This window comes from Stomoxys calcitrans, chromosome 4, assembly GCF_963082655.1.
Source record: "Stomoxys calcitrans chromosome 4, idStoCalc2.1, whole genome shotgun sequence".
Taxonomy (NCBI): Eukaryota; Metazoa; Arthropoda; class Insecta; order Diptera; family Muscidae; genus Stomoxys; species Stomoxys calcitrans.
Genome location: NC_081555.1, coordinates 14,787,262 through 14,806,401, shown reverse-complemented (window position 1 = coordinate 14,806,401; position 19,140 = coordinate 14,787,262). Strand labels below are relative to the sequence as shown.

The following is a 19,140-nucleotide window of genomic DNA, read 5'->3' as shown; positions in this document are numbered from 1 at the left end:
GACAGACAGACGGACAGACAGACAGACAGACGGACAGACAGACAGACAGACGAACAGACAGACAGACGGACAGACAGACAGACGGACAGAAAGACGGACAGACAGACGGACAGACAGACGGACAGACAGACGGACAGACAGACGGACAGACAGACGGACAGACAGACGGACAGACGGACAGACGGACAGACAGACGGACAGACGGACAGACAGTCAGACAGACAGACAGACAGACGGACAGACAGACAGACAGACAGACAGACAGACAGACAGACAGACGGACAGACAGACAGACAGACAGACGGACAGACAGACGGGCAGACAGAGGGACAAACAGACAGACAGACAGACGGACAGACAGGCGGACAGACAGACGCACAGACAGGCGGACAGACAGACGGACAGACAGACAGACAGACGGACAGACAGAGGGACAAACAGACAGACAGACAGACAGACAGAGGGACAAACAGACAGACGGACAAACAGACAGCACTCATTGATATGAGAGAAGTTCACCTTTGTTTCTTAATGGAATGTTCATGGGCAAATTTTCATTGGCATATTTTAAGCTTAATATTGGGTTGCCCAAAAAGTAATTGTCGGTAATATAGTAGTAATATAGTCGGCGTTGACAAATTTTTTCATGGGCTTGTGACTCTGTAATTGCATTCTTTCTTCTGTCAGTTATCAGCTGTAATTTTTAGCTTGCTTTAGAAAAAAAGTGCGCGAAATTTTGTTTACATTTGTTTGTTTGGCGTCAATTTTAATATGGGTACCACATGTATTGAAAGAAATTAATTTAACAAACCGAATCAACGCTTGTGATATGCACCTTAAACGCAATGAATTCGATCCGTTTTTAAAACAAATCATAACTGGAGATGAAAATGGATTGTTTACAACAACGTTAGTCGAAAACGATCATGGTCCAAGCATGGTGAACCAGCTCAAACCACTTCAAAGGCTGATATCCACCAAAAGAAGGTTATGCTGTCTGTTTGGTGGGATTGGAAGGGTGTGGTATATTTTGAGCTGCTTCCAAGGAACCAAACGATTAATTCAGATGTTTACTGTCAACAATTGGACAAATTGAATACAGCCATCAAGGAGAAGCGACCAGCATTGGACAATCGTAAAGGTGTCATATTCCACCAGGACAACGCTAGACCGCACACATATTTGGTCACTCGCCAAAAACTGAGTGAGCTTGGCTGGGAACTTTTGATGCATCCACCATATAGCCCTGACCTTGCACCATAAGACTACCATTTATTTCGACCTTTGCAGAACTCCTTAAATGGTAAAACTTTCGGCAATGATGAGGCTATAAAATCGCACTTGGTTCAGTTTTTTGCAGATAAAGGCCAGAAATTCTATGAGTGTGGAATACTTAATTTGCCAGGAAGATGGCAAAAGGTTATCGAACAAAATGGCAATTATATATTGTCCCATGCACTTTTTTGTTGTTGTCAATTATACTCAAACCATCCCCAGTTTACTCAAATCTTACCCGTAGCGACCCCTTCTACTGTGCCATCATTAATTATTATTTCAAATAACAATTTCACCATAATCTTCTTAGAGTTTTCAAACTCTTCTCACATTCCTTTCCTCCAGTTTTCCTTTTCGCCAACGTGCAGCTTTAAAACGCATCATTGCCTTTTGCAGTAATTACATAATTGTGAATAATTAATTCAGACAAATTCAAAGTTTATTGTGCTCAGCGTACTCTCTAAGGAAAGCCAGCAAAAGAAGCCACAATGAAATCAATAAAAGCCACGATTTGTTTAATCAATTTTTCCAAATCAAAACCCAAAAGTTTTTGTCACATTCTTGGCAAAGAGTTTTTGTGGGTGCTTTGTTTTAATCGTTGTTGCCTTTTTGGGGGACTATCTTTTAGAGAAATTTTTGCTTGGGTCAAAGATAAAAGTTTTTGTGATAACGCACTCACACAAACACGCACGAGAATATAAAGAGCTGGAAAGACCCAAATCCAAAAATTCTTTGGAAAATGTTTGTTTTAATATTCATTTCTCGAGGTTTAAATGCATGCCTAAGCTGAGAAAATTGATGAAATTAGGAAATTCAAATTGAGGCTTTAAAATATGCTGTGAAATGTAGCAAACAATTTTTCTTAGGCATTAAGATTAAGAGAGACAAAAAAAAATCTTGCAATGGTTGTTTAAGATTTTCACAAGTATTTTGAGTGTCCACAAAATTTGCTAAACTTTTAATGCCTAATTAAAGTTTCAATAGAAATGAAATCCTACAGCCAACACCAACAAGCCATGGTTTGCAAGGGAAGAATGGATGAAAATTACCTTTGTGTCCCACCATCCCACAGGTTATACGACATGCTGATAGAAGCAGAGTATATCAACAACCTCTCTAGAATCTTCAGCGTAAAGGATCCCGGCGCGGGATAGCTGTTAACACCACACAGGCTGGAACATTGAGGTCCGATCTGTGTGATGTTCATTGCTGTCGCGAGAAGTTTAGCTGCGTGCTACCTGGCCCGTCCACAGGTTGTGGATAGTGTAATGCTCTATACGGAGTAGCTGCAATTGTAGTCGCGGCCAATCAGAGGTATTTAGCGAAGAGTCTCAGTGCGAGGCCGGGCGGCACCGGCTCTTGCATAAATACTGAGGGCCTATGATGCTCGATATGACAAGGCGAGTTTTTGGCGCCTTTAAATAATCAATGGCCACCATGTTGCCGCGGCGATCGTTGCTTTGGACCGGAACGAGATTCTTCACATACAGGAGCTTGACGAGCCACTTTTACATGAAAATGTGGCTACAACAACAACAACGACAACCTCTATATAATCTTTAGCATAAAAGATGATAGGCAAATAGGACGAAAACCAGTCGCCTTCGTGTGGTAAGGTTTTCCTGCTTTTGGAATTAAAATGAGCTTTGTGTACCTCCATTCCACAGGTATATACGACATGTTGATAGAAGCAGAGTATATTGCCAACCTCACCAGTATCTCAAGCCAAGGCGCCAATCTATCAGACACAACTTGTAATTCAAACAGTGATTTATCATCAGGGCCTGGCGATTTAGGTTAGGTTGAAAAGAGGGTGCGAATATTAATTCGCCCCATGCCACTACGGACATACACCTAAGCCAGTAATCGGCTTGTTGTGCGCTCTAAAAACCATAAAGCAACCTCGAAAAAGAAAATTTAAAGTTAGGAATTCCGTGCTGCTTACCAAATCCTCAATTATTTTCCATACCACTCTTCTAAGTTGGTTCATGTCTGGTATTGTGTCCCCACCCAAGTACCGGTGTCTTTTAGCCGCGAAAGCCGGGCAATGACATAGGAAATGCTCCAACGTCTCATCATCTGCCCCACATACCCTACACATGTTATCTCTTGCCTCACCGATTTTACACAAGTGAGCTCGTAGTCCTGGATCCTCGCATAGGATTTTCGCCGTCCTTCCGAATGTTTCGCTGTTCCGCAGTGTTTAATGCGCGTTCATTGCCCACGCCCTTAACTCGGACTGCCATAGGAAATGCTCCAACGTCTCATCATCTTCCCCGCATGCCCTGCACATGCTATCACTTGTCATAAGTGAGCTCGTAGTCATATGTGCCCAATGATACCAATAGTTATACTGACCTCCTTCTTACTTCCTTTCAGTAAAAGCCTCGTCCTCTCACGATCCGGATCCCTCCATAGGATTTTCGCCGTCCTACCTATTGCTTCGCTATACCACAGTGCTCGTCGCCCAAGCCCTTAACTCGGACTGCGTCGACCCGAAAGGCTTCGGGTAAACCAAGTTTATTGACTGCAGTCCTCTGGCCTTCACTGCCAAATCGTCTGCCCTTTTATTCCCCCTTACTTCGTTATGGCCCGACACCCACTTTACATAAGTGAGCTCGTAGTCCTATGTACCTAATGATACCAATAACTACACTAACCTCCTTCTTACTTCCTTTCAGTAAAAGCCTCGTCCTCTCACGATCCGGATCCCTCGATAGGATTTTCGCCGTCCTACCGACTATTTCGCTGTACCAAATTGCTCGTCGCCCCCGCCCTTAACTCGGACTGCGTCGCTAAATCGTTTGCCCTTTTATTCCCCCTTACTTCGTTATGGCCCGGCACCCAAACGATGCGGATTTTGCCATCCTCAGAGAAGGCGTTAATCTTCTACTTACACTGCACAACTGTTCGTGACCTTACAGTCCTGGTTGTTATTGCTCGTATAGCAATTTCGCAGTCCGAAAGATGTTCACACTCGTCGTCCTCGCGTTAACACCACACCACCTGACGTATTCGGTGGTCGCCCGGATCTCCGCCTGCAGGACCCAATAATAGTCAGGCAGTCTAATACAGATCTCAGTCGCTGGGTTCTCAATGTAGACTCCCAGGTCCACTCTGTCCTCTAGCAAAATCGTGTAACATGATTATCCAGACGGCAGTAATGAGGTTCCATTAGTCCAAGACAGTGCCGCTGGCAGCAGTGCCTCGCATTCGACCTTAAATGTCGTCTCAGCTATCCGATCGGAATCCTCTTGCCATCGTTCTAGATTTCCTATCGTCACCTCGATTATACCGCGATGGCATGAGCCGCTACCATCTTCAATCCATTCTCCCATCCCGATTCTGCTAAAAATTTCTACCGAAATTAGTCACACTGGAAGTCGTAACGATACTCTCGTGCAAAATGTTAGCTCAATCGGACAAAAATTGAGGATTGTAAAGACTCAAAAAGACAAATAGGGTTATAGACTAATTTGGACCGTACTTGGCGCAGTTGTTGAAAGCCACAACAATACGCTGCATATGCTCAATTACAGACAATTCGGACAAAAATTGTAGCTTGTCATGCTATTGGAGCCGTATCAGGTTTTCAGCACCGATGCGAACCATACTTGGTTTGGATGTTGGAGAACATAGTAGAAGTCATTGTGCACAATTTCAGCGAAATCGGATAAGAAATGCGCATTTTAGGGCGCAAGCAATAATATCGAGCGATCAGTATATGGGAGCTGTATCAGTGTATAAAACGATTCAGACCATATTTGAGACGCATGTTGAAGGTCATAGAAGAAGTTGTTGAACACAATTTCAGCCAAATCGAGTAAGAATTGCGCCCTCTATAGGCTCAAAAGGTATAATCAGGAGTTCGGTTTATATGGGATCTACTTCAGGTTATGAACCATACTTCGCATAATTTTTGAAATTCAAGACAAAATATGTCATGTAAAATTTCAGCTATATCGGATGGTAATTGCACCCTGTAGAGGCTCAAGAAGTTAAGATCCGAGATTGGGTTATATGGCAGCTATATCAGGTTGTAAAGCGATTTCGACCATACATGGCACAGTTGTTGAAAGTCGAACCAACTAACCTACACTTTTAAGGGAGGGCAATGTGCTCAGCCTTTTAAATTTTAAAAATTTTATGTTGAATTAAAATTTTTGTAAAATATTTTATTTGGATAAAGTTTTGACCAAATGCGATCTAAAAATTTTTCTTGGAAGTCGAGCGGGCAAGATGGTCGGGTTAACTGGGGGTTCAATGGTCGATTTCCACCATGTTGTATCACAATGGACCATAGATTCGTTAGGTGAGTCTGATACGAATTGCCGCTATTAGACTGAAGATGTATAAAAATATTCAGATATTTCCCTATTTTTGGGGAATTTTGGGGATTTATTGTAAACAAATTGGGAATCAGCAATTTTTTATCACTTTTATGCCTAGCGCTCAATTAACTATCATATATTGTAGTAAGAATATATAAATTATCCACCTACCTTAGCTTCTTCTTAGGGTATTTTCATATCTACAACAACACATACCTCCCACCTTCCATATACCTCCCACCACACCTTTCACCCACTCACATTAAATCCCCAATCAATTATGCACATCAAAAAGTCATGTCATTCTCTGAGACCTTGACTTCATTCAATTCAATTCAATTCTTCTCTTCCATGTCCTAAGGGCTATGATATGTGATGTTCTTTTTAATAAATCCCATGCCCCCTGCATATCTTTTGATCATCGTTAAAAATTTTAAAGCCAATCCATGTCAATGCAAACATCCATATATTTTGTAGGTGTATTAGTATGGCTTTTATCCGCATGCATATTTCAAGGATTGTATGTGTGGCCACACAGGAATGAGCGTGCACGAGTATGTATGAATGAACATCTGAAATTGAGCCACAAAATTGTGATGAGGCAATATTGGTTTCATATCAATCAAGTGGCTTTTGTTGACATAAGAATCTTATTGGTAGTTGAAGGTTATAAGGAATATTTGTATGAAATGCATGATATAAGGCTTTAATGATGTGGCAAAATGAAAAGAAATGTGTGGGGCTAATGATATATATTTCAAGTGAAGGAATCTAATGAACATTTAAAAGACATTTTCTGGGAAATTATCTCAACAAGAGGAAATTCCAAGAAAGTTTCTTCAAACTAAAATTTCAAAGAAATTTTCCCTGAAAGCAATATTTTTTAAATATTTTCTATAAATTCATACTTTTGCGCTTCTTTAGTTTGGTCACCAAATTTCATTTTGTTGTTGGTTAAACCAGCTTAGACCAACGTGTTTTTATTTCTTGCTTCTATTTCAAAACAAAACCACAAAAACACTTTAAAGAGTCTCAACATTTGTGGTGTGTTTAATGTATCAGGGGCGCGCTGCAATGATCGCGATTTCGGCCTTTGCCAAGGGCCTCGTCAGACTGCTATGCCACCAACAGATTACATGCTTCCACCTACCCAGTAATTAGTGAGCAGTGCAATGGTAGAAGCATGCCCTCTGAATGAAATGTTGGGTCTTGTTATTCAACCTCTTCTTATAGCGCAGTAAGAGAAAGTTAAATTCTAAATGTCAAAAAGACATCTGACGTAAACAACACACACAAAGTTAAAGACTTGTTATCCAGACAAACTTCGCTTGCCATAGAATAACTTTTCAATATGTGCACATTAACCCCATATTTCTCGACGAGCTGATCGTGCTTCTATTCATTCTTTTGGTGGCTTCTTTGGTGGCATAGCAGTCTGATGAGGCCCTTGGCAAAGCCCGAAATTGCGATCATTGCAGCCCGCCCCTTGATACATTTAACACACCATAAATGTTGAGACTCTTTAAAGTGTTTGTTGTTGTTTTGTTTTGAAATAGAAGCAAGAAATAATAACACATTGGTCTAAGCTGGTTAAACCAACAACAACAAAAATTTTTTTTCTATAAACACAAAATTTCTAAAATATTTTCAGTAAAAACAAAACTTTTAAGAAATTTTGCTCGGGAGACAAAACTGGACAAAGTATACATGCAATAATCCCTAAAGAAAACAAGTAAAAGCTAAGTTCGGCCAGGCCGAATCTTATATACCCTCCACATTAAATCGCATTTGTTGAGTTCTTTGCCCGGTTTCGCTTTTAAGGCAAAGGAAAGTGGATAGGAATTGTTTTGCTATTGGAGCTATATCATGTTATGGTCTAATTGAGACCATAACTGAATGGAATGCTGGAGACTTTAGAAGAAGCCATTGTGTAAAATTTCAACCAAATCGGATAGGAATTGCGCCCTTTAGGGGCTTAAGAAGTACGAAGGGGTGATCAGTTTATATGAGCGCTGCATCAGGCTATAGACCGAATTAGACCATGTTTGAAGGTCATGGGAGTAGCAGTTGTACAAAATTTCAGCCAAATCGGGTAAGAATATCATACCGCCCTCTAGAGGCTAAAGACGTATACTCAGGAGATCGGTTTGTATGGTAGCTATATCAGGTTAGTTGTTGCAAGACAATACAAAATATTGTACGCAAAATTTCAACCAAATAGGGCAAATATTGGTTTGCCCAAAAAGTAATTGCGGATTTTTTTAAAAGAAAAAGTAAATGCATTTTTAATAAAACTTAGAATGAACTTTAATCAAATATACTTTTTTTGCACTTTTTTTCTAAAGCAAACTAAAAGTCACAGCTGATAATTGACAGAAGAAAGAATGCAATTACAGAGTCACAAGCTGTGAACAAATTTGTCAACGCCGACTATGTGAAAAATCCGTAATTACTTTTTGGGCAACCCAATATATCAGGTTAGTTGTTGCAAGACAACACAATTGTATTGTACGCAAAATTTCAACCAAATCAGCCAAATAATTGCGCCATCTAGGAGCTCAAGAAGTCACGATCCCATATCGGCAGCTATATCAGGTTATGAACCGATTCACCATACTAGACATAGTCGTTGAAAGTCATGACAAGACACCTCATGCAAAATTTCAGCAAAATTGGTTAAGAATTGCGCCCTCTGAAGAAGGACTCAAGAAGTCAAGATCCAAGATCGGTTTATATGGCAGATATATCAAAAAATGAACGTCTTGACGTTCTAAGTCCGACCGTCTGTCTTTCAAATGAACCCTAACTTTCGAAAGTGTAAAGCTAGGTGTTTGAAATTTTGCTCATATACTTCTCATTAGTGTAGGTCGGTTGGGATTTTGAATGGGCCAAATCGGTTTATGTTTTAGTATAGCTGCCATATAAACGATCTCGGATGTTGACTCCTTGAGCCTCTAGAGGGCGCAATTATCTTCCCATTTGACAGAAATTGTGTATGAGGCGTTATGATCCACATTGGTTCATAACCTGATATTGTAAATTGCAAATTTTGTCCATGAACATTCGACTAAGGAACAGGGGCAAACTTTTCACCTATCAATGAGTGCAGTCCGATTCAAGTTTAAGCTCAATGATAAGGGGCCTCCTTTTTTTAGCCGAGTCCGAACGGAGTGCCGGAGTACGACACCTCTTTGGAGAGAAGTTTTACATGGTATAGTACCACACAAATGTTGCCAGCATTAGGAGGGGAAAGCCACCGCTGAAAATTTTTCTGATGGTCTCGCCAGGATTCGAACCCAGACGTTCAGCGTCATAGGCCGTCCGTCTGTCTGTCGAAAGCACGCTAACTTCCGAAGGAGTAAAGCTAGCCGCTTGAAATTTAGCACAAATACTTCTTATTAGTGTAGGTCGGTTCGTATTGTCAATGGGCTATATCGGTCCATGTTTTGATATAGCTTCCATATAAACCGATCTTGGGTCTTGACTTCTTGAGCCTCTAGAGGGCGTAATTCTTATCCGATTTGAATGAATTTTGGCACGACGTGTTTTGTTATGATATCCAACAACTGTGCCAAGTATGGTTCAAATCGGTCCATGTTTTGATATAGCTGCCATATAAACCGATCTTGGGTCTTGACTTCTTGACTTCTTGAGCCTCTAAAGTGTGCAATTCTTGTCCGATTGGAATGAAATTTTGCACGACGTGTTTTGTTGTAATGTCCAACAACTGTGCCAAGTATGGTTCAAAGCGGTTCATAACCTGATATAGCTTCCATATAAACCGATCTTGGGTCTTGACTTCTTGAGCCTCTAGAGTGCGCAATTATTATCCGATTGGAATGAAATTTCGCACGACGTGTTTTGTCATGATATCCAACAACTGTGCCAAGTATGGTTCAAAGCGGTTCATAACCTAATACAGATGTCATATAAACCGATCTGAGATCTTGACTTCTTGAGCCTGTAGAGGTTGCAATTATTATCCGATTTGCCTGAAATTGGTGTGAATCGGTCTATAGCCCGATAGGTTTTGGAGAGTAGAATACGAATATGGTATTAAAATTTGTGTGTAAGTAATCGGGCCGCCCCAACCCCAGAATTCCCTCAAACAGACATATTGGACGTTCATGTCAATATGGGTCTTCAATGAAAGCTATTCGGGAGTAGATTACGAATCTGGCATACAAAATCAAATCGAAGTATAGGGGATCACCGCCATCTAAAACCAAAAGTGGACCGTTATAACTTAGTGGAACACCCAGAAGGAAGAGAGATGGACCCATTGATAAGTATACCGATTGACTCAGAATAACATTCTGATTCGATTTAGGTATGTCTGTCCGTTTGTCCATGTTGATTTGTGTACAATGCCCAGGACACAATTTGGATGTAAATCGTCTTCAAATTTGGTACATGCATGTTTTGCGGTCTAGAGACGAAGCCTATTTCAATTGGAAAAAATGAAATTTGATGCACGCCGGTTAAGTTCTTGAACGGGTCAAATCGGACCATATTTGGATATAGCTGCTATATAGACCGATAAAAGCTTTATTTATTACCCGATTTCGCTGAAATTTATAACAGTGGGTTACTTTAAGCCTTCCGATATCTGATATAAATATGGATTAGATCGGTCCATATTTAGATATAGCTGCCATATAGGCCGATCTCCCGATAAAGGGTCTGAAGACCATAAAAGCTTTATTTATTACCCGATTTCGCTGAAATTTGAAACAGTGAGTCGTTTTAGGCCTCCCAACATCGGACCCAAATATGGTTCAGATTGGAGTATATTTAGATATAGCTGCCATATAGACCGATCTCCCGATAAAGGGTCTGAAGACCATAAAAGCTTTATTTATTACCCGATTTCGCTGAAATTTGCAACAGTGGGTTATTTTAAGCCTCCCGACATTTGACCAACATATGGATCAAATCGGACTATATTTAGATATAGCTGTCATATTGACCGATCTCCCGATAAAGGGTCTAAAGCCCATAAAAGCTTTATTTATTACCAGATTTCGCTAAAATTTGCAACAGTGGGTTATTTTAAGCCTCCCGATATCTGACATAAATATGGATTAGATCGATCCATATTTACATATAGCTGCCATATAGGCCGATTTCCCGATAAGGGGTCTGAAGCCCATAAAAGCTTTATTTATGGCCCGATTTCGTTGAAATTTAAAACAGTGAATTATTTTAAGCCTCCCGAAATCTGACCTAAATATGGTTCAAATCGGACTATATTTAGATATAGCTGCCATATAGACCGATCTCTCGATAAAAGGTCTGAAGGCCTTAAAAGCTTTATTTATAACCCGATTTCGTTGAAATTTAAAACAGTGGATTATTTTAAGCCTCCCGAAATCTTACTTAAATATGGTTCAAATCGGACTATATTTAGATATAGCTGCCATATAGACCGATCTCTCGATAAAAGGTCTGAAGGCCTTAAAAGCTTTATTTTTTACCAGATTTCGCTGAAATTTTAAACAGTGAGTAGTTTTAGGCCTCCCAATATCGGACTCAAATATGGTTTAGATTGGAATATATTTAGATATAGCTGTCATATTGACCGATCTCCCGATAAGGGATCTGAAGCCCATAAAAGCTTTATTTTTTAACCGATTTCGCTGAAATTAGCAACAGTGGGTTATTTTAAGCCTCCCGACATCTGTCATAAATATAGTTCAGATCCGACTATATTTAGATATAGCTGCCATATAGGCCGATCTCCCGATAAAGGGTCTGAAGGCCTTAAAAGCTTTATTTTTTGCCCGATTTCGCTGAAATTTGAAAACAGTTTTACCCTTCCCAACATCCGACTCAAATATGGTTCAGATCGGACTGTATTTAGATATAGCTGTCATATAGACCGATATGCCGGTTAAGGGTCTGAAGCTCATAAAAGCTTTATTTATTAGACGATTTTGTCTAAATTTGAAATACAAAATTCAACAGTGACTTACATTTATTATACCACTTAATGTCCGTACCGAATTTGGGTGCTTAAGTTATCCAATTTGCCTTGCCATTTTCCACAGTGCCTTGTTAAGAAAAAACTCTTAAATTCCTTTTTTCCCAAAAAATTTGTATACATCTCATCTATGAAATTCTTCGATTTAAACCCAATTTAAAACTCAAGTTTTTTATTTCTTCAAATTTAATTACAATTTTCTAACATTAATGTGTCAAATTTTGGTTTCTATCTTTTGGCTGTACAGACGCCACATAAATAAATTAAACTTGACCTAACCCAATTTTGATGCGGCCTGCCAGCTCGAGTCAAAAGAAGAAAATGAAAATGCTTACAAGGACATTAACCAGACATGCATTTAATTAGCTTGGTTTTTCATTTTCATATTCATTTCTAAGGCCTCTCAAATGTTTGTTTAAAATAGACCATCATCATGATGATGATGGAAATAATGATACCACTGCTAAGGCTATGTTACCAAAAATTTGCGGTTAGAAACACACAAACGCCAAGGATTTATGTTCTATTTTGTGATTTTATTTGCCTTAATTATCATATTAATTAAATTCTTGACAGAATTCATTGCCCCTGTAGTTAAAAGAGAAGTGAAAAATGGCAAAACACCGAAAAGAAAACACTTTGAGTGGTATATGTTTTCTTGGGAAAATTGCTTAAAATCTACTGCAGGGGAAGGGGGGCGAAGAAATGAAAAATGCTTTATGATGTGACATCATTTCATCGTTTAACAAATTTTCCATCATATTTCTTAATGGTTACTGGCGTAAGCTATGCTTTATGTGTTTTGGCTGCTTGGGAAGCTTGGGAAGCTGGAAGGCTGCCACTTGGTGATGTTGTCACAAATTATGACAAAGCCTATTTTCATGCTGTTCATGCCGGCACAAAAGGCGAAGCATCTCTTCCATGCACGATAGCAAAGTCTTGAGCACAAAAGTCTTTACTTTATGCGCCAAGCAAGGGGTATTCTGCTTTGGCTGTATGATGGGAAGGAAGCTGCTCTTGTGATATCATAAATCTTTTGGTGTTAAACCAGTAAAAAATGAACATAAGATTATTCCATATAGGGAATTCTTTAAAGGGGGATAAAATATTTCACATCTATGGAAAAGATATAAGCAGATAATGGATATGGTTTTAGGGCTTAGGGCTTTTAGGGCTGAAGAAACATGAATAAAGGGAGCATATTTTGAGTTTGAAACTGCACACATAAACAACTTTATATGTGGCATAAAGAAGGCTTAATTAGAAGGTTTTCTAATCAGAAGTCAAGTTAAGATCAATTATTTTGTTCATGTTGTAATAGTCTCTGTGTCTGTCCGACCTTCTAATGTAGTTCTAATGTAGAAACATCTAACCTTAAGGTTATACATAGTTACTAGCTGGACAGGGCCCACTCTGCTGCGGCTTCTTTTACTTTATATGGAACAAATGTATCCCTTGAATATTTATTTTCGACAATTAATGAGCTTTTAGTGAAAACCATGCTACGAAAATAGTAAATGTATATCGCTTGACTAAAAGTATAACAATATAAATGCCTTTATAATTCATAGACCAATAGAGATCATATGGGATTCAGCATATGATCTCAATTGGTCTATGAATTCGTTCCATTCTTAAAAGACTTTATTTGAGCCCGATATTCTCTTGATGCCCGATTTAGGCAGTGTTTTCGGGGGTAAGATGGTCCCCCATACCCTGAAAAAAATATCAGCATCATGCTCTTCTCTCAAATACCATTTATTTAAACCCCATATTGAGTTTGGTTTAAGGGGAATCTATGGGATGAGGCATCCCCCAAACACTTGTGCCCTAAATTGGTTATCAAATTCATTATCTTATCTCAAATACCATTTATTTGAGCCACACATTGCCCTGGTCGGTATATTTGTACTCTTTGGGGGGTGTTTGGGGGAAGGGGCAGACCCCCGAAAAATTGGTCCCAAAGTGGGTATCAAGCTCATGCTCTACTCTCCAATACCTTCCATTTGAGTCCCACATTGACATGGTTGGTAAAAATGCCCGATTTAGGGGAGTTTCGGGGATTGGGATAGTTCCCCAAACACTTAACCCTGAAAATATATCAGCATCATTCTCTACTTTCAAATATCATTTATTTAAACCCCATATTGCCATTGGCCTTAAAATTCGATACAAAATTCGTTTTCTAATCTCAAATACCTTTCATTAAAACCCCTTAAAGCAAAAATCAGCAAATATGTCAGGTTTAGGGTATGGACCCTAAAAACTATCAACATCGAGCTCCACTGTCTTCGAGACCCAAATTGTCTTGGTGCGCAAATACGTCCTATTTGGGGATTTCGATTTCAGATTCGTGGCCTAGTCCCAAATATCTTTCATTCGTGTCCCATATTTCCATAGTCGGAAAACATGACCAGTTTTGGGGGATGGGGTGGCAGTTCAGTGACTTGGCCTTAAAATTATATATCAGATTCGTGTAAAATGCAAATGTTGCCCATGAGCATTTCACTAAGGACCAGGGGCTAAATTCTCACATATCAATGAGTGCAGTCCTATTCAAGTTTAATCTCAATGATAAGGGGCCTCCTTTTTGTAGCCGAGTCCGAACGGCGTGGCGCAGTGCGACACCTCTTTAGAGAGAAGTTTTATTTACATGGCATAGAACCTCACAAATGTTGCCAGCATTAGGAGAAGAAAACCACCACTGAAAAAATTTTTCTGATGGTCTCGCCAGGATTCGAACCCAGGCGTTCAGCGTCATAGACGGACATGCTAACCTCTGCGCAACGGTGGCCTCAGATTCGTGTTCTACTCTAAAATACCTCTGACTACAGCCCCATTTTGGAATATTCAGCTAATACGTCCTATATGTGGCCTCATAGACTCTTTTTCTCGAATATAGATATCAAATTCTTGCTTTACTCCCAAAGATCTTTTATTTTAGCCCCATATTGCTATGGTAGTAAATTTGTCCTCTTGGGAGGGTTTTTTTAGAGGGGTGGTTCCCCGAACACTTGGTCCCACATTTGAATATCAGATTCGTATTCTACTCGCAAGTATCTTTCATTTGAGTCCCATATTGCCATGGTCGGTAAATATGTCAATTTCCCCCGTTTCGTTTGGGGTGCCGGGCCATAACGAAGTAAGGGGGAATGAAAGGGCAAACGATTTGGCAGTGAAGGTCGGAGAACTGCAGTCGATAAACTTGGTTGACCCAAAGTCTTTCGGGTCGACGGAGTCCGATTTAAGGGCGTGGGCTACAATCGCGCATGTGACACTGTGGAATAGCGAAACCGTCGGCAGGACGACGAAAATCCTATGGGGAGATCCGGATTGTGAGAGGACGAGGCTTTTACTGAAAGGAAGTAAGAATGAAGTCTGTATAGCTTCCGGTCTCATAGCGGACCACATAGGACTACGAGCTCACTCATACATGCAGGGAAGATGATGAGACGTTGGAGCATTTCGTAACTCATTGCCTGGCTTTGGCGGCTAATAGACACCAACACTTACGTGGAGACACAATGCCAGACGTGAACCAATCAAGGGGGGTGTTATAGAAAACAATTAAAGTTGTGTAAGTATCGCGGAATTCCTGATATAGAATTCCTTTTTATACCCAGCACCAAAGGATGAGGGTACATTCATTTTGTCATTTCATTTACAACACATCGAAATATCCATTTCCGAACCTACAAAGTAAATAAATTTTTGGTCGTCATGTCTGTCCGCCTGTCTGTTGAAATCACGCTACAGTCTTTAAAAATAGAGATATTGAGCTGAAACTTTACACTGATCCTTTTGTTTTCTCCATGAGCAGGTTTAAATCGAAGATGGGCCATATCGGACTATATCTTGATATAGCCCCCATATAGACCAATCCGCCGATTAAAGATCTTATGACCATAAAAGCCACATTTATTATCCGATTATGTTGAAATTTGGAACAGTGAGTTGTGTTAGACCCTTCGACATCCTTCTTCAATTTGGACCCGTTCGGTCCAGATTTGTATATAGCTGCCATATAGACCGATCTCTTGATTTAAGGTCTTGGGCCCATAAAAGGCGCATTAATTGTCCGATTTCGTCGAAATTTGGGACAATGAGTTGTGTTGGGCCCCCTCGACATCTCACTGCAATTTGGCTCCGTTCGGTCCAGATTTGGATATAGCTGCCATATAGACCTATCCCTCGATTTAAGGTTTTTGGCCCATAAAAGGCGCACTTATTGTCTGATGTTGCCGAAATTTGGAACAGTGAGTTGTGTTAGGACCCTCGACATGTTTCCGCAATTTGCCTCAGATCAGTCCAGATTTGGATATAGCTGCCATATAGGCCAATCTATCGATTTATGGTCTTGGGCCCTTAAAAGGCGCATTTATTGTCCAATTTTGCCGAAATTTGGGCCAGTGAGTTGTGTTAGGCCCCCCGACATCTTTCTGCAAGTTGGCTCCGTTCGGTCCAAATTTGGATGTAGCTGCCATATAGACCGATCTTTCAATTTAAGGTTTTGGGCCCATAAAAGGCGCATTAATTGTCCGATTTCGTCGAAATTTGGAACAGTGAGTTGTGTTAGGCCCCCCGACATCTTTCCGCAATTAAACTCAGATCGGTCTAGATTTGAATATAGCTGCCGATCTATAGCGGCCGATATATCGAATTATGGTCTTGGGCCCCTAAAATGCGCATTAATTGTCCGATTTCGTCGAAATTTGGAACAGTGAGTTATGTTAGGCCCCTCGACATCTTTCTGTAAGTTGGCTCCGTTCGGTCCAAATTTGGATATAGCTGCCATATAAACCGATCTCTCGATTTCTTTCTATTTGTCTGTCGGTATGCCCATCCGCATGTCTACCTGTCCATCCGTCTGTTTATCTGTCTGTTTGCTTGTCTGTCCGTCAATATGTCTGTCAGTATGCCTACCCGTTTTTCCATCCATCTTGCGGTCTGTCTGTCCGTGTGTCTACCTATCCGTCTGTTTAACTGTCTGTTGGCCTGTATGTCTGTCTGTCGGTCGTGTGTCTACCTAGCCGTCTGTTTAACTGTCTGTTGGGCTGTATGTCTGTCTGTCGGTCGGTTGGTCTCTCTGTATATCTGTCACTCTGTCTGTCCGTACATTTGTATGTCTGTATAATGTATGTATATCTGGCTCTCTGTCTGTCACTCCGTCTATCCATCTGTGTATCTGCCTGTCTGAAGTCAGTCTGTAGGTCTGTCTGTCTAAAATTAGTCTATCTGTCTATTTGTCTCTCAGTCAGTCTGTCTAATCGTCAACCTTTCTTTCAAACTATCTTTTGAATTATTTTTCTATCTTTGAGTCTGCCCCTTTATTCTCGTTTAGAATTCGAGTTAATACACTTTGCCATGAACTTGCACCAACATTCTTTGTGGTGAAAAGAATGATTTGGGTTAACCAAAAGGCTACAACCACAGACACATGCCATACACACACAATTAAATCTGAAATAAAAGTACTGATTTTAAGATGCTATACATTTCTTGTTTTACCTAACAATAGGTGTTGTAAAAAATCTTGAAAATTTAAAACCAAAAAAAAAACAAAGCAAAAATTTACATATTTTGTGATAAAAATGTTAATTGGGTCTCTCTGTATCTCACCTTGTTTGCCGCTGTTTCTTAACGGGATGTTCGTGTGGGCAAATTTGCATTTGTATCTCACCCTGTATTATTTAAACGGGTCAACATCAACTTCTAACTGAAAACCTGTGTCCTTCTCTACAAATGTCTAGAATATTTTGTACTGCCCAAAATCAACTAAGCAAAATTTGTGGAACTATTTTATATTTTTTGCCTGTTAGACCACTATGCCCAACGGCGGTCAAGTCGTCATTAGTTATATACAATACATACGCGTTAGCAAAAAACTTTACGGCGTTTTACACCAATACTTCAAGGTGTTACAAACGGAATGTCAATGCTATCAAACCCTTTCCCATTGTTTGAGGTTAAAAAATAACTAGAAAAAAAAGAGTCCTTGCAGCATTCTCTTTTTTTGGGTCTTATCAGAATTGTGATTGGCATTCATCAATGGGTTATATCTTGAGGTGATGTTTGAACATTTGGTGCACAGATGACTGCACGCGGGGTGGCTTAATTGTGCAAGTGCTTGTTTGTTGTCATTTTCATTTTTGGCAAGCAGCTGACAGTTGTTACGATGCGAGAGCATTCAACCGCACTCAAGGTTTGTTGTTACTCTCGTTTTGCGTGTGACAACAGAGTGTGGGTGAGTGTGTGTGTTTGTGTGTGCTTAACCACAATTTTTCAATTAGCATGAGTGTACAAAATGCTATGCACAAGCAGAGAGGAGAGGTGAAAAAAAGATAGAGAGAGAGAGAAAGAGTAGATAAAGAGAGCTCTTGGATATTCATTCATGTAATAGGAGTTTTCGAATTGAGTAGAAAGGTAAAAGACAAATGAATTTTTGTTTATAGGTAAGGTAGGCACTTCAGGCTTCGATATGGGAGAGGAGAGGGAAAGGATTTAGTATGAGAATTGATTCTTTTATTACTATTTATCTCCTATCTCCTGCAAGTAACCTTATTTTTTGTCTTCTATAGACTCACCGAAAAAAGCAATAGAACGGAAAACTTCTCCACACCCAAATGAAAACCACTTCAATTGGAGAAGCTGCAATCCATGATAAGTGGTAAAGAAAGCCATCAATTTTGTCACTTACCTGTGTGGGACGTACTGCAAAATAGGAATGTTGTTGATCGGCCACTAAATCCACTGAAGTGGGAGGTGGTTGGGTTAGATGGTATTGTTGCTGCTGATGAACAGCATATTGTGTTGGTCTAACAAAATCCGGGTGATGCTGTTGTTGCTGCTGTGGAATTGACTTCTGTTGATAGTGTTGTTGATAGTATTGCTGTTGTTGTTGCATATGCTGTTGGTATTCGTATTTATCCTTTTGTTGCATTTGATATTGCAATTGTTGTTTATAATTGTGGGATTGTGGCGATTGCAAGTGCAACGGGGGTTTTTGTTGTTGCTGCAAATGCTGTTGTGGACTTAGGGGCACCGCTTTTATGGCGGATGGTAAACAACATAAAGTTATGACCATAAATAGGGAGATTTTCTTATGAGCCATTGCGAACAGGTTTGTGTAGAATTTTCCAAACATGCAAGCAATATGGTGTTGGGGGGGCTAGCCAATAGTTACAGCCACTGGCACTATTGTTTGTTTTTGTTTTTCTTGTAAGCTATCAACGATTTCACTTTGTGTTCATTTATGGTGGTATATTGTGTTAATGAATTTAAAATTGTTTGTGGGATTTGTTACTTGTTTGTTTTTAGTTTTTCTTTAAATCTTTAGCACGGAAATTGTTTATCATGTTGCGTTTTTTTTTTTCATATGGCCTTAAAAGCGTAGGAGAAAAAATATATAAAATGCAATTAATATGTGGTTTCTCAAGTCTAGATAAAGTTAACAAATTTTTATTAAAATTGAAAGTTTTTTGCTTTGCGTGTTTGCAGTTTTCATTAATTTTTGTTTTCGTTAACGACCAAGAGTGTGCATTTCAATGCCAT

At 39.8% G+C, this 19,140-nt stretch overlaps 1 protein-coding gene across 2 annotated transcripts in view; it reads right to left on the bottom strand.

Annotated features, from left to right (window-relative positions):
- The window catches only part of LOC106085135 (nuclear pore complex protein DDB_G0274915), a 422,983-nt gene that overhangs the window by 349,396 nt on the left and 54,447 nt on the right, over positions 1-19,140 (bottom strand). For both annotated transcript variants that reach the window (XM_013249186.2, XM_013249187.2), the window contains exon 2: positions 18,287-18,969. In XM_013249186.2, coding sequence (XP_013104640.2) covers positions 18,287-18,733 — 447 coding nt within the window. In that variant the 5' untranslated portion in view covers positions 18,734-18,969. The remainder of the gene's footprint in view (positions 1-18,286; positions 18,970-19,140) is intronic.